At 36.1% G+C, this 16,854-nt stretch overlaps 1 protein-coding gene across 2 annotated transcripts in view; it reads right to left on the bottom strand.

Moving 5' to 3' along the window:
• Nucleotides 1–16,854, bottom strand: part of EGF (epidermal growth factor) — an 82,624-nt gene that overhangs the window by 38,432 nt on the left and 27,338 nt on the right. The window contains exons 6-10 of one of the 2 annotated variants that reach the window (XM_006918920.3): nt 6,802–6,927; nt 5,649–5,771; nt 2,376–2,498; nt 1,357–1,482; nt 102–238 (exon numbers count right to left, since the gene is read on the bottom strand). In XM_006918920.3, coding sequence (XP_006918982.2) covers nt 102–238; nt 1,357–1,482; nt 2,376–2,498; nt 5,649–5,771; nt 6,802–6,927 — 635 coding nt within the window. The remainder of the gene's footprint in view (nt 1–101; nt 239–1,356; nt 1,483–2,375; nt 2,499–5,648; nt 5,772–6,801; nt 6,928–16,854) is intronic. The other variant, XM_025051803.1, reaches the window with a different exon arrangement.

Raw genomic sequence — 16,854 nt, 5'->3', positions numbered from 1 at the left:
GAGCTTAGCAGAGGATTTTCAAGTAGCCGAGGTCATCTGTTAGGGTAAAATCCTCCACTCCGTCCTTAAAACGCACATCTGTTCAAGCGACAAAATCATACCTTATTTTCCACAGGGTCATGATCTATGGCGAAAACCGTTCCCATTTGCTGGCTGAGCAGGGTTCCATAATCTGTTCCATCAAAATGCATGTGTCGAATATCTTGAGAATTGGCAAACAGCAAAAATGGTTGTGGTCCTGATAACCAAATTCAAATACGGCTCCATTTAAAATACGCCTTAAAACCCAAAAGGCACTTCTGACTCTTTCCTTTGATTGCGCCCTCTTCCTTAATTTCTGCAGTGCTTCTTTTCTTAATTTCCCAGAAGTTGGTGTACGTTAAGACAGAAAAGAAGAGTTCCTCTTTCATGAGAAAGAATTTTTATCACCAGATTCCTCCCTGTCTAAAAGCAGGTGCCTGCTTTCAAAATACAAATTACTTATAGAAAGAGCCAGCATTAAATAACCAACACTGTAACTAAACAGTGCAAGTTTTAGTGCTGTAATCTCCTTAATTCACACATACTGAAACATATTAATATTAGCAGACTGCATTAATTTGTATTGAAATAAATGCTTTTCTCAGGCCTAGGCACTTCTGAAAGGGAAGAATAATTATTTGAGTTAATAACAAGACCCTTGTTAATTTTCAGATCTCAGATTATGCTATATTAACTAGGGCCCTGAGAAGTTAAGAGTATTGGGCTCTCAATAAGGCAAGCTCTACAGGCTCATCATTATGTTATCCCAGATTACAAGCATGATAAACCTCAGGAGAGAGAAAATCAATTGGTATAAATCTAGGATCTCGAGGCTATTGAAGGACATAAGAGATGTAATATCAGAAGATGAAAAAATAGTTGAAGCATACTTCATCTTAAATTTTGACATAAAAAGAACAGAATTTGTCAGAGTATTATTATTAGTACAATCACTGGAGAGTTGAAAATCAAATCAATCAACAAATATTTATTAAATTACTCTTAACAATAAAGTGATATGTTTATATACATATATATAGTCTATTCTGGACTTTCACATATACTGGAATACCATACTTGATATTATAGCAAATCTTTGCCAAATACTAATTTGCTTCTAAATATTCCTCAAAAACATGGTTATTATTTATATTATTTATATGTATAATGTGATGTTCTCCATTTCCAAAAATAAAAAATCAGACTTTCTACTCAGAAGCCAAAAGCAACTTAATGCTCTCTTTCTAAATGAACTTTTCAGAGCTCAGCTTATGTTACACTAACTAATATCCTGAGAATTGGAAAATAGCACTTTCAAACACCCTCAGCACTAACCTGAAGCTGCACAGCTTTTTTTGTCCAGTTGTAGGTCATAGCCAGGGTGGCAACCACATTCCCAAGATACTGGGCTGAGAGGGATGCAGAGCTGGCTACATCCACCATTATCAGGTGATGAACAGCCTACAAAAACAAACAAACAAACAAACAAAACAATGGCTTGGTAATGATGCTATGTCAATCAAAAATGTAACAATTTCTCATCAAAATATTGAAAGGAGCCAAGTACACGTTAATTTTTCAAACCATTTTCACAATCATTCATACTGCTGCAATCAAGTTTATTTTTCAGAGATTAGAAGCAAAATGTCACCATATTCCACTTCCCTATAACCCGATATCTTGAATGTTAATCCTACATATCCCAATGGCCCTTGTCTTCTTGTTCTACCACTGAGCTCAGGAACAAGTACACTGGTAGCTGGCTGGGATATGAAATACATGTTGATGAGTTTGGCAGCTCTAACTCTTCCTAATGAGTAATATATATTTTTTCTCTCTCACATTTTTGGCCTCTTGACTTCTTTTGCTTCATTTCAAAAAAAAAAGTCACATGTAACTCTTCTGACAATTATGAGTTACATCCAGTCCTATATATGCTTAAGTCTATGAAGATAAAAGTAGAAAGGTACTTATAGGTGCAAGAAACAGGCTAAGCACATTGCATCCACCATCTGTTTAATCCTGGCCACAAACCCAAGAGGCAGGTATTGTTAACCTCTACAGATAAGGAAATTGACATCAAGAGAGGGCTAGTTTGAAATAACATTGGTAGTAACCGATTGTGCTACCTCTGGCTGTCTAATTTCAAAATCCTTGTTCATAACCACTATACTTGCTATCTAAAACCAAAACAAAACAAAAAAAATCTTACTTAAATCTATGTTAATCCATTGAATAAATATCTTCCAGTGTATAATATTGGATAATCTATTTTCTTTTGCCAATAAGATGGAATTTTTACTATCACTTAGAAAATGAATATTTCCAAACAAACAAAAGGTAAATAAACTTACCACTACATGTTTTTCCATCTGTCCCAAGCACTGAACCTTCAGGACAGAAACATATGGGACCATCTGAAGTCAGAACGCACTCATGGCTGCATTCAGATGCATTGCTTGGACAGGAAATTAACTCTAATTAACAAAGAATAAGGTCAAGGTTAGTGTTAAATCAGATTTATGGAAATTTAGTAAAATCATTTGCTAATAAAAAATGCCATTCTGTAAAGAGTAAGTTAAATAAAGATCAAATATTTATGAATTGCTATGGTAACGGAGATGTTAAAAGAAAAAATTTCAAATTGAAAAAATTTAAAGCAAAACTTCTGATTATAGAAGATGAGTTTACTTTCCTCTAAATTTCTTTTATGTCAAATAATATTTTTAAAAGTTATTAGTTATCAAAATCCCCAAATATTTTCAATGGAACTTGTGCAAATGATTCTCAAGTTCATTTGGAAAACAAATTGTATGAGTAGGGAAAACCAAGAATACTGTAAGACTGTGTTAGGTATAGAATGAAGTGAGAGACGCTTAGCAAATATTGAAATGTATCATAAAGGTATAATAATTAAGAGAGTGGGTAATGAGTGAGGAAATAGACAGAGAGGATAACAGAACCAGATAGAAAGCTCATTTTAGAAAATATTCAAGTACATGTAATAATATAGCATATTAGTAAGGTATTTTAAATCATTGAGCATGAAAAATAATTCAATAAATGGTCGAGAAATAACTGAGTAATGATTTGGAGTAAAAGTTAAATTCCTACCCTATAACATATATCAAAATAAATTCCAAGTACATCAAAGATTAAAATGTAAAATATATACCATAGACGTTCTAGAAGTTTTGGCAATCAAATGAGATTATGTGCGTCGTGCATGGCACATCATAGACTCTATAATACATTAGCACTATGCACTTAAGTATATTTGCCAACAGGTAAACCACATGGTTTTAGAAGAAGGTCAAGTTCCATAGACAAGCACCAAAGTAATAGGTAATGTCCAAGAAATTCATTATCATCTATTCATTTAATGTGCCTGATTTCATAAGCATATATGATATCCAGACATCCAGACTGACTTATTCTCCATCATCTCTGAAGCAGGACTAGACGATATACATTATTTACATTCCTACTTAGCTCTTTCCTTTCTACTTAGCTATACTAGTAGATTTGATAAAAATTCTATAAGAAGGTATCTGAGTATGTAATCCTAAATTTGAGTTGAGAATATAAACTCATAATGTACTTCTTTTAAATAGTGTATTCCTAGCTCTGATACCTTAAAAGACCTAGAAACAATGACTAGTTAGTAGCAGATTATGTTCTGCAAATACAGTTTCTCATCAAAAGGAAGAAATGCTCCTTGAGAGACTGCAAATTCCAGGTCAAGAATGTAGAATGTACAAGACAAGCCTGGAAAATATGTGCTACAGTTAACAAGAAAATTATCAAAAACAGAGGCTCCCACTGGCCAGAGGAGATGGTTTGCTCATTGGTAAGGATAGCAACCGTAGTGGGTGGAAACATATCAAAAATGTTAAATATCCAACATTTATCCTGCCTTAACTATAAGAATTATATCTTGAAGTAACCAAATAGCTAATGAGAGAAAGTTTTCTTTACAAAGGTATTTCAGTTAGTAATTAAAAGGAAATACTAGAACTAGACATCACCATTTGAAAACCTTGAGGAAATAATGAATCTAGGAAAGGATCAATAATGACTGCTACGACCATTTCCTGACAGATGACTGGGCTCTTTCTTGCCCCAGCCATCTTGGCAGCTTCAAGGTGTGTTTAGTTGGCGGCAGTCTTATACCGCAAGAGGGAAGATGGTAGCTGAAAAGAAGACAGAAAAGTCACTAGAGTCAACTCTGGACTCCAATTCATTACGAAAAGTGGAAAGTAAGTTCTGCATGTACAAGTAGACTCTAAAAATGATCAGACAGGGCAAAAGGAAACTGGCCATCTTTGTCAGCAACTGCCCAGCCTTTTGGCAATCTGAAATACAGTACTATACCATATTGGCCAAAACTGATGACCATCACAACAATGGCAATCATACTGAATTGGACACAGAATTGGAAAATACCACAGAACATGCACACAGGTGATTCTATATCATTAGAAATGTGCCAGAACATATTGGTGAAAAGTAAATTATGAAAAATTTTTCTTTAGTAAAACAATCCAGAGCTTGTTTCTTAAAAAGAAAAAGAGAAAACAAAAAAGAAAAACTATTAGGGAAGTTTATAACGTGACTCTTGATGGAACTATAACCACACCTATGAAGTATTCTCGCCAAAAACGTCAAAGCCAAGTCTAATCAAGTCTTTAGATCTAACTACGGGTTTGTAGAAGAACAGGGACATCACACACATGCCATCGGTAAAATCTAATATGTGATAAACTCTGCAGGGAAAAGAAGTGGTTTCTTCAACAAACAAGGGGAAAAAGAGGAGAGAGAATCTGTAGAATAAAAGAGAGGTGTATCAATCTAACACAATACATGGGGTTTGTCTGGACACTTAGTCAAAAAAGCAATTTTTAAAAAAATTTTTAAGATAATTTGAAAACCGATGACATATTTGGTGTTATTAAAGAATTATTATTTTTTAGGTGTGATAATGGTATTATGGTTATACCTGAAAACTGACTGGATATTAGATGATATTAGAGAATTACAGGTAGTTTATTGTTTTAGACATAATAATACATCATGTTTGTGGTTTTTTACATGTTTATCCTTCAGTGATATATGATAAAATATAATAAAATATGGATAAAGAAACAGGAAAAAAATATATGTATATGCTTGTTTCCCAACCTTGGAGGTTTTGATTTAATAGATCTGGGATAAAGTCCAGTCATTCATGTTTTAAAAAGCAAAACAAAATAAAACTCCAAGGTAACTCTGATGCATACTGCTGATCGAGGACCACCAACCCAGACCACAGCCACTTTAGAAATATGAGTGAAGTCTATTGCCATGCTGCACCGAACAAGCCCGATTCCATCTCAGAAGCTAAGCAGGGTCAGACCTGGTTAGTACTTGGATGGGAGACCACCTAGGAAGACCAGGTGCTGTAGGTGTAAAAAATAAAAATTAAAAAAAAATAAGGGATTGTAAACTGCCAAGGTCCTTGCAATCTGTGAGGTCAACCAAGGGTTGCCTCATCTAAAAAATAAAAAAATAAAAAAAAATTTTAATTAAGAAAAGAAATATCAGTGAAAAGGAAGGAAATAACACAATAAATACTTGTTGTGACTTACGGTGACACCGTTTTCCATCAGGAAGCAGAACAAATCCTACAGGGCATGTGCAATAATAGGATCCAGGGATGTTTTCACACCCAAGAGTACAGCCATGGTTCCAAAGAGCACATTCATTAACATCTACACAATGACAATGGCAAAACACAGTCAGATGGTTGTTCTTTTAAAATAAATCATAGCATCACTAAGTCAGCCCAAATTAGGGTATCTCATACTTGCATCTGTTGTACCTGACCATGGAAAGACTGTTTTTGCTACACCAGCAAACGGTGAAAGAAATCAGTTCAATTATCATAAAAACCATTTTTATACTGTCATAGTTTATACTTTCTAATACAGATTTTAATACTAAAATTATCATTGGGAAAAAGTAGTACTATTTCCCCTGGAAAAATATAGTCACTTAAGGCAGGGCTGTTGAAAGTTCTTGACAAGTATAGACACTCATGCTCTGCTCTTCAGCCTCACAATGCTGACAGGACTCCTCACCTTAATGTGGGCACACTCCCTAGCAGTGTCCCTCAGGCTGACAATCAGCCTTCAGGTCACTGTTCTATGAGATGGCATCCTCTGTCTAGTCCCAGGTAAGCAGGGCACTATAGTAAGGGGTATGTGTTGGGTTGACCTCAAGTCACCCCAGCTACTTCTACTGAATCTGTGCTGCAGCCATTGGATTCTTTTCATTAGTAGCTCACTGAGGTTCCCCGTAGAAAGGCTCGGAACTTCTCCTAGGCTCCTTAAATTTGGCCTAAGGTCTCAAATAGGAGGAGCCCTAGATGATCAGCCTGCTCCACAGTTTTCCTAGGTTCCCACTAGACCTTCATGGGAGAGATGTGGAGTCAAATACTCTAAGAATCTTGTGATAGCTATGGAACTAGCACATGGTCGAACCCACAAAGGTCCATGGAGTCCACTCAGAAGACCGCTGAGAAGCCTCGAATCATTCGATGTAGGAACACAAGATATAAAGAAGATCTGAAAGTATTACAAAGGCTGTAAAAACAGGGAAGCGGGGAATAAAATTGTTTTTCTGGGAAAAGAAGGAGTAGGAGAATGAAATCGGTTTCACACTGAGGCTCTGCGTGACACACTACAGACCAGCCACTGGCTCAGGTGGGTGTCCATGCTTCAGTTAGAGACCGCATGTTACCTTCACAATACTTTCCGTCCTGGCTTAAAGCATATCCCTCCGCACACGTGCACAAATGGGACTTAAGGTCTTGCCCACACACGCTGCCTCTGCAGTTGCCTTTCCTCAGACTGCAGAAGTTTTGATCTAAAAGAGAAGATGATTTATTTGAAGTAGAGGTGTGTGTATTTTAACAGGGGACAATGTTTGATCTCTTCATGGTTCTTAAGAAATCTAATCTCCCTCTGATGTCAGCAGGGAGGTGTTGTCTTTCACGGTGGGGGCGCTGCGCTAGGGTCAGACAGCTTTAGCCGAATTCTGCAGCCCATCTATTTCTCTAATTGAACTACATCTGCAAAAGCTCTCAGGATAGGGCAGCCTAATTAGCTGGAAATGTCATTTCTTGGGTTATGAACACTAAACACAACTTACTAGGTTTTTCTGTCTGATTTACTTTTATAAAAAAGAAAATAATGAAGTACATAAACAAGAATTCTGAAAATGAAATAGCTCTTTGAGAAATAAAAAAAGCTTCAAACCTAAGAACATCTTAAGTATAATTTTTATAGTTCGGATCTATATATTTAGCTGTTTTTAGGACCGTTGTTTAAAGGACAACCTCTTTCAGACTTGATATATACCATTGCTATATGCTTATCCCCAAATTTCTGAGTTTATTGCTGCCAGCATTCCATGTTTTACAAAATAGTCCAGGGTAAATAGTAAATTCTGCTCAGTGAGGTAGATGCTGGGGTTGAATTAGTCAAATGTAATGAACAACAAATGGCCAACATGGTACCTTTGATTTCCAGAGCCACAGTCAAAGGCTTAACTAGTAACATGGATATCTCTGTTCATATTTTGCTCCTTCTTATTTTTTGCCACTTTTAACAATGACAGGACCTTTGTAAAATGCTCTGTAAAATACAGAGATAAGCTTGAATCTGGGGGCAGATTCCAGGATGCAGGTAGATGTGAAGGCCAAAGCCCTGGCAAGAGGTAACCTCAAGAGAAGTAGATGGGGGTCATGGACTCTGAGTCGCTACATGTCTGAGGTCAGCAAGAGCCTGTGAATAATGAGAAGAACTGAGGACCCAAGGGTAGACTGCTGAAAACAGCCTAGCTGTGAAAGGCACAAGAAACAGATCAGGGAGAGCTTGAGCACAGGAGCGCAAGGGGCTGAGCCCATTCTCCATGGAGGTCTCTATCTACTTATAAGTGTCTCTCACTCTGATTACCTGTTTCCTTCTGTTAAGCCACTAACCACTTTTCTTGACCAATAACAGCATGACACATTAGAAACATATTCTTGCCCCTTGAAAATGTCCCTAGTGTGCATCAAGACCAACTAAGAGAGCCTGTCACATGCTAGAGACTCTGATTTGGTAAATCAGGGGAGTGGTTCAGAAATCTGCATTTTTCACAGTGCACTGAGAAACACCAGTCTGTTTTAATGAAACGTCCCTCCTTCATCTCAATTATGAATACATCCTTTTACCTAGTCTGTGTTATTTCCTTACTTATTTTAAACTTGTTTATTCAAATCTCTTGACAGAATTAAATGCACAGTCTTGCCAATTATTCATACTGTTGCAATATTACCTACTAAATCAGTTAAGATTTACACTGAATAATTTTTTGATATTGATTCCAAAAATTTTGTTTCTTATCCATGTTTTTTATGCCAATTACACATGTATAATTACATTGTTTTTCATGTTCCTATATAATTCACATATCAAAATTTTAATTCAGCAAAATTAAAATAAAATACCCAAAATTTTAAATAAATGACTAAAATTAGAAACTTCTAAATTTATTTGAGACAAAATACACCCCCTGCAAATTTCTAACGAAGAGAGCATGTAATTTTTTAAACTTTAATTTAATTAAGTTTTCAGATGAACAACAACAGAAATCCAGAAAAGTCTGATTTGGCTTTTTAACAGCACTAAAGTACTACCACTTTCTTGAGGTAACAAAAATTGAATTATTATTTTTCCTGTAAATATCCCTTATAGCTGAGTTCTGTCCTGGTTCTACCTTTTACATCCAACCACTTTTCTCTTTGATCCCAATTTCCTAATCCATGAAATTAAAGTGTTGAAATAGATAGTCTCTGAGATCCCTCACTTAAAAAAAATATTTTTTATGGTTCTATACAGAATTAGATGTTTGTGGTACCTTCCTCTAATTATATACCTCTAAAGATAATCAAAACTTAATTACAGCTTATAATATGTTAATGGATATTCAAACTGATTAATGAATAAAATAGTTAGTGTCATGGGTACAGGAAATGCTTTGCCCTATTCTTCATCTAGACCCAATATTATTTATCTTTTTTTTGGGGGGGGGGTTACTTTTCTACTACCTCTCACTTATTTTATGTGATCATCATCACCATCGTCACCATCGTCATTATGATTCTCTATATGCATCTTTTTTCCATTAATCAATAAGCTTCTGAGGATAAGGCATATATATATTCCATTCACATTTATAGTGCCATTTAGCATGGCACCTTTTATAACACAGGTGTACTATAGACACCTGAAACACATGCACAAAATCCTGTGATCGTGTCACCTGCAACTTGACTCCTTTATTTGGTTTCACCTTCAATTCCTAGTCAATTTAGAGTTAGAACTCAAACATATGGTCAGACTATACTAGCCCAGTACCCCTTCCACTAGACCATGCTGTTGATGGTTTTAATGGCACTTATTAAATAATATATGCCACTCTTCAGAGATAAACATAGGCGGGAAAGCAATCACTATTCTCCTCCAAATGGTCATGCTGATGATGTGACCTGAATTCAGACACTAAACACTTTAAAAGGTCATTTTAGGAAGTGGCAACACATGGAGGATTGAAGGCTATATTTTTGTTTAATCTCCTTAACCGTCTGCTTGCTGTTCTTTACCTTCAAATTAGGCCGAAGCTAGCACTCAGAATGCTGACCTCAGATAACATCCCTTCCCAGAGCCCAGCAGTGGGGCTTAATTACCTTCAAGATCAAATTAAAGCTCCTAATCATAGAGTTTAATGTCCACCACCACCTGTGCCTTCGATAACTGCCTGACTAACACACAGGCTCTCAGGAGCTTTACCACAACCAAGTAAATCTATAGGCTTTACTCTGGCCCAGTTCTGAAACAGTGCACATGGGATTACTTATCCTGCTTTTTTCCCACTGATCACATCTTTTTTCCTACCTCAAACTCAGTAAGCTTTGCCTCATTGACAAAGCGTGACTAGTCTCTTCCATTTGAATCCATTCACTTTAATCATTCTTATAACTAAATATTTAGCACCCCCAATATTGAGCAGATACAATAAAAAAATTGAACATTTTGTAAAGCATTTACATTATCACATTTAATTTTCGTAACAAGCCCTTGAGCTATGCAGAACAAGTATTACGTTCCATTTTACAGATTAGTCTTAAGGCTCATGTAATAGTAATAAGGGCTAGGACTTGGACTTAGGCTCATGCTTTCTTATTGTAGACACCATCTCTTCACCATACACATATAACTGTGAGTTTTTGTAGAAAAATATATGTTACAAGCATACTCCATTTTATTGTACTTTACTTTATTGCACTTCTCAAATACTGCGTTTTTAACGAACTTAAGGTTTGTGGCAACCCTGCACTGAGCAAGACTATCAGTGCCATTTTTTCAACAGCATTTGCTAATTTCACATCTCTGTGTGACATTTTGATAACTCTCACAATATTTCAAACTCTTTTATTATTCTATTTCTTATGGTGATTTGTGATCACTGATCTTCGATGTTATTATTGTAATTGTTTATAATAAGATGGGGAACTTAATTGATAAATGTTGTGTGGACTCTGCTGGGCTGACCAGCCATTCCTCACCTCCCTCCCTCTCCTTGGGCCTCCCCATTCCAAGAAACAGCAATATTGAAATTAAGCCAATTAATAACCCTACAGCCTCTAACTGTTCAAATGAAAGGAGGAGTCCCACATCTCTCACTTTAAATCAAAAGCTAGAAATGATTAAGCTTAGTGAAGAAGGCATACCAAAAGCTGAGACAGGCTGAAAGCTAGGCCTCTTGCACCAAACAGTTAGCTAAGTTGTGAATGTAAAGGAAAAGTTCTTAAAGGAAATTACAAGTGCTACTACTTTGAACACATGAGTGATAAGAAAGCGAAACAGCCTTATTCCCGATACAGAGAAAGTTTTAGTGGTCTGGATAGACGATCAAACCAACCACAACATTCCCTTAAGCCAAAGCCAAACTTAGAACAAGGTCCTAACTCTTTAATTCTAAGAAGGCTGAGAGAGGTGAGGAAGCTTCAGAAGGAAAGTTTGAAGCTAGCAGAGGTTGGTTCACGAGGTTTAAGGGAAGAAGCTGTCTCCATAACATGAAAGTGCAATATAAAACAGCAAGTGCTAATGTAGCAGCTATAGCAAGTTATCCAGAAGACCTAAGATAAATAATAAAGGTGGCTACACTGAACAACAGATTTCCAACATAGACCAAACAGATGTATATTAAAAGAAGATGCCATTTCAGACTTTCACAGCTAGAGAGAAGCCAATGGCCTCAGAGTTTCAAAGGACAGGCTGACACTCTTGTCAGGAGCTAATGCAGTTGGTGACTTTAAGATGAAGCTAATACTCATTTACTATTCTAAAAATTTTAGGGCCCTTAAGAATATGTTAAATCTACTCTGTGTGTGCTCTATAAATGGAATAACAAAGCATGGATGACAGCACACCTGTTTACAAGATGGTTTACTGAATATTTTAAGCCCACGGTTGAGAACGCCTGCTCAGGAAGAAGGATTACTTTCAAAATATTACTGCTCACTGACAATGCACCTGATCACCCAAGAGCTCTGAGGGAGATAGACAATGAGGTTAATGTTGTTTTCATGCTTGCTAACATCCATTCGACAGTCCACGGATCAAAGGGGTAATTTTGACTTTCATTTCTTATTATTTAAGAAATACATTTCATAAGGCTATAGCTGCCATAGATGGTAGATCATCTGATGGACCTGGGGAAGTAAAATGAAAACATTCTGGAAAGGATTTACCATTCTAGATGCCATTAAGAACATTCATGACTCATAGAAAAAGATGAAAATATCAACACTAATGGGAGTTTGGAAGAAGTTGATTCCAACCCTCAGAGATGACTTTGAGGGGCCCAAGCCTTTAGTAGAGGAAGTAACTGCAGATGTGGTGGAAGTAGCAAGAGAACTAGAATTAGAATGGAAGCTGAAGATGTGACTGAATTGTTACAATCTCACGATAAAACTTGAACAGAAGAGTTTATTGTTATGGATGAGTAAAGAAAATATTTCTTGAGATGAAATTTACTCCTGGTGAGATGCTGCGAAGATTGGTGAAATGACAAAATAGGATTTAGAAAATTACATAAACTTAACTGATGAAGCAAAGGCAGCGTTTGAGAGGACTGACTCCAATTTTGAAAGAAGTTCTAATGTGGGTCAAATGCTATCCAACAGCATCACATGCTACAGAGGAATTGTTTGTGAAAGGAAGAATCAATTGATGTGACAAACTTCACTGTTGCATTATTTTGGAAACTGCAATAGCACCCCCAATTTTCAGCAACAATCATTCTGATCAGTCAAAGGCCATCATCAAAGCAAGACTCTCCACAAGCAAAAAGATTGTGACTTGCTGAAGATTCAGGTGATGGTTAGCATTTTTTAGCAATAAAGTATTTTTAATTAAGGTGTATACGTTGTTTCATTAGACATAATGCTATTGCACACTTAATAGTCCATAGTACAACATAAACACAACTTTTACATACACTAGGAAACTGAAAAACTTGTGTGACTTGCTTTATTGCGATACCTGTTTTATTGCAGGGGTCTGAAACTGAACCCACAATATCTCTGAGGTATGCCAGTATATATTTTTATAATATATAATATTACATATATCTTATATATTATATGTAATATATAAAGATAAAACACATTAAATTACATATAAATAACATGTATTTTTCTATAAAAACCTATAATTATATTTTTGTTTCATCTATTTATTGCCTTTCTTATTAGTGAGTTCCCTAAATTAACGACTCCCTCAACTTCCTCAAAAAGCTTCCCAAACTGTATAATATAGAATTTTATTCTTCTTGGTTAATCGAAAACAAGGAAGAAAATACAAGAATAATCATTTTGTGCATTGGAATTCCTAATTACTGTTTTTAAAAAAATCACTTAGCCAGAATTCATCCTTACTTGATATTCTTAATTATCTGAATCCCTCTAAGAATCAGAGAGTAAACAAATCGGTTAAAAAAAAAATAAATGCTTTTTACTCTCAGAAGAGCCCTTCAATGCCCATTTAGTTTTTCCTATTTTACAGCCACTTCTGACAAGTGTGTCCGGCCCATAGCTTGAAAACGAAAATGCAAGGTGTTTATCTTTTGCTCCCACTATTACTACCATTGCCCCCCACCACTGCATTTCCTACAGTGGAAGTGGCTACATGATTCCAGTGGTCTTTCTTGCTGAGCTCCAAAAAAAGCCTCAACCCGGCTTCCAGAACTCCCAGGGCAGTTATTGGGAGTGAGCCGGTGAGATGACCCTATGGGTTATCTCCGCCATGAAGACTAGAAGCCTCAAATCAGGGCTCCTCCTAGAGAAAGATGGTACAATTTGAGGGTCAAAATGATAACTGCAATGAATTAAAACATGTCGAATCGTTTTTAAATCCATAGGTTTATAAAGATGCTTTTAAACACACACACATGCACACATACACACACACACACACACTTCATGACAAGTTATTCAAGAAAATAGGGGATATAAACTTAGAATCAAGCATTTAATTTACCTTTCCTATAAAAGATCCTTCTCAGGGAAATCATAGCTGATGTGGAAAAGTTCTTTAGCTAATAAATGCATAAGTGATATAGACTTGGAATGTCATCTTTTTGAACATCTAACCAAAAAATCGCTCTAGGCAATGATAAACTTCTAAAGCCATTCATTATGGAAAAGGTTGATGGGAATCTTTATAAGGGATGGACCAGGCTGGCAACACTCAAACTGCTGATGAATCTCAAACATCACAAAAGAACAAGAACCAGCCACTATATGTTCCCCGGTGTGATCAGTAGGACGTACACAGTACTACTTATAGTACCACCTATTAAGTATTCTTGCAAAAAATCTGAATCTGCTCAGGCTTCTAGGCCAAAACTACCTGCTTAAGGAAATACAGAATCATGTTAAATCACACCATGGGGAAATAATCTGCAAAATCCAGAATGCAGACAATTCTACTAGATAAATAATCTGATTTCCTCAATAAACAAATGGCAAGAAAAAGCCCTAAATTATAAGATAAACTGAGATTACAGCCAGGCATATGAAAACCAGCAAGCAGCGAGAGTCAACAGCAAGAAAGAAGACAGAAAAATGATAACCATTTCAGCAATTGAAAAAGCATTTCACGTGGCAGCCATCTGGTGTCAGGGCAAACCTGTACTAAAAACCCAGCTTTGCCTCAAACCAGTCCTATGCTTGCCCCAGAGGCATGTTTCTTTGTAAATGTGATTCCAGTCATTAAGAAAATGTCAATAACTACATGTTAGGAAAATATAGCAATCCATATTTTGCTAAGATTTCTATGAAAAGTAACAGAATTTTGAGTGTTTAAATTGATCATTTAAAATTATAGAAAAACAGACGAAACTGGAATCCTTCTGTATTGTTGGTAGGAATATATAATGGCACAGGCCCTATGAAACACGGTATGACAGTTCCTCGAAAAGTTAAAAATAGAATTACTAAATGAGTCAGCAATTCACTTCAAGGTATATATGCCCAAATTGAAAGTGGTGTTTCAAATGGATGAAGGACCAGGCTGTTGAATCTTGATGAATCTTGAACATCACAAAAAGAACAAGAACCAGCCACTATATGCCCACGTTCATAGCAACATTATTCACAATAGCTAAACAGGGAAGTAACCCAAGTATTCATCATTCATCAATGGAAAAATGAATAAGCAAAATGTGGCATATGCATAAAATAAGGTATCATTCAGCCTTGAAGAGGAAGGAAATTCTGACATATGCTACAACATGGTTGAACCCTGAGAATATTAGGCTAAAGGAAATAAGCCAGTTATAAAAGACAAATATTGTATGATTCCATTATATGAGGTACTTAGAATAGTCAAAATCATAGAGACAGAAAGTAGAATGATGGTTGCCGGTTACAGTTTAATGTGCATAGAGTTTTGGGTTTACAAGATGAGAAGAGTTCTAAAGATGGATGGTGGTAATGGTTGCATAACAATATGAAGGTACTTAACACCACTGAACTGTACACTGAGAAATAGCTCAGATGATCAATGTTATGTGTATTTTACCACAATAAAAAATTTAGAAGGAAATTATGTGGAAAAAAAATACATATCTAAGATGATTCTCTTCCAGAGGTTTCCAAATAACCAAGGGTTTACAGTAGACATTCCAGCAATAACATAATCAAAATGAATCGGAGTCCTATCTAAGCAGTTTTACCTATACCAATCACTTTTGTAAGCAGGTGCATTTCCAGATGAAGGCAATTCTCCTTCATGACCTCTCAGAATTAAGAAAATTTAGCGATATTTTTTGCGCATGAAATAAATACGAAGAATTTTGCACCATGTTGATGATAGATACCTTTCATTTTCCAAAGGATATGCTTTTGAAACTCTTATGAGTTTAAAACTAAAATCCACATTTAAAAGAATACAGAAGAAAGCAAAAATATTTGCACCTTTAAAAAAAAAATTTGTGAGCAGTAAAACTAGTTGCAAAATCCCCAGAAGTTGAGCTTGAAATAATGTCATTCGGTTGTATATAAAGGAGTTCCCACACATTGGCTCTGAGATTTAAATAATACTGTGGGTGTCAAGGAAGCCAGGAGAGCACTGTTGCCTCATGAATTTAATCATGGCAACAAAAATGTAAGATCAATTCTGTGCCTGTTTTCAGACAGGTAGGAGAGAAGAGTGAGTGCGTGAGTGAGTGAGTGTGTGTGTGTGTGTGTCTCTGAGAAAGAGAAAGAGACAAAGAAAGATTTTCAGATCTCTTGAAATGTAAAAAAAAAAAATTTAAGTGAGAGAAGTGAGATTTGACCCAATGATCTGTGCAAACTGAAACATTTAGCCACCAGAAGGCCATCGATAGACAATAATATGCTGAATTACAGATTATCCCATAATAAATAAGGTGAAATCTAAGTTATAAAATGTGATCAGTAGGACGTACACAGTAGATGATAGTGAGAGTGAGTTGGGGAGACGGCATGGTGTCACTCTGCCTGGGTTCAAATCCCAATTCCATCACAGTGTGACCTTGTACAAGCTATCACGACATCTCTGAACCTCAGCTTTTTAATCTATAAAATGGTACGAATAATCACAGGGTAGATAATTCTGTACATGCTCAATAATTACGGCTGTTTCTATTATTTCTAAGGCTGGTATGACCTGTCGCACCTTTCTAGTTTATATTCTATAAACTAGAATATAGAAACTAGAAAGGTTATGCTCCCTGCAGGATAGAAAAGCTCATGCGCCACCCAAATCTATAATTTCTAGCCTAGACCTCTTTCTTGAGATCTAAACCAATTTATCCCCAGAATATACGAGAAGGAACAGCCCCGATGAAGGCCTTTGTCTCACCAAGGCTAGGGTGTAAGGAAGGCAACACATACTTAGATATTAAACATCTTTAGAACTTGTTCCTTATGATATTAGTTAGGGAAAAGAGTGACAAAGGTTTTTTTATTTGTTGTTTTTTTTTTCAACTGTTATTAAATGTCCTCAGGGCACTAGGAATACAAAGGAGAGTTGTATTCCCTGTCCTCGTAGGACCAAGGAAGTTTAAGAAGGTGGACAATTACAGCAAAGCATGATAAAGTGCCACGTGACAGGGTTATCTGTTATTCTCTGAGAACAGCTAACTGGGGTTCACTGTGAGTGGGTCAGGGAAGGTGTTCCTGAAAGAAGCAACATTTGAACTTTTTCTCAGGGGATG

Source organism: Pteropus alecto, unplaced genomic scaffold (genome assembly GCF_000325575.1).
Source record: "Pteropus alecto unplaced genomic scaffold, ASM32557v1 scaffold5, whole genome shotgun sequence".
NCBI classification, from domain to species: Eukaryota; Metazoa; Chordata; class Mammalia; order Chiroptera; family Pteropodidae; genus Pteropus; species Pteropus alecto.
Note: the sequence above shows the minus strand (reverse complement) of the source record. Positions and strands in the feature narration are given on the sequence as shown.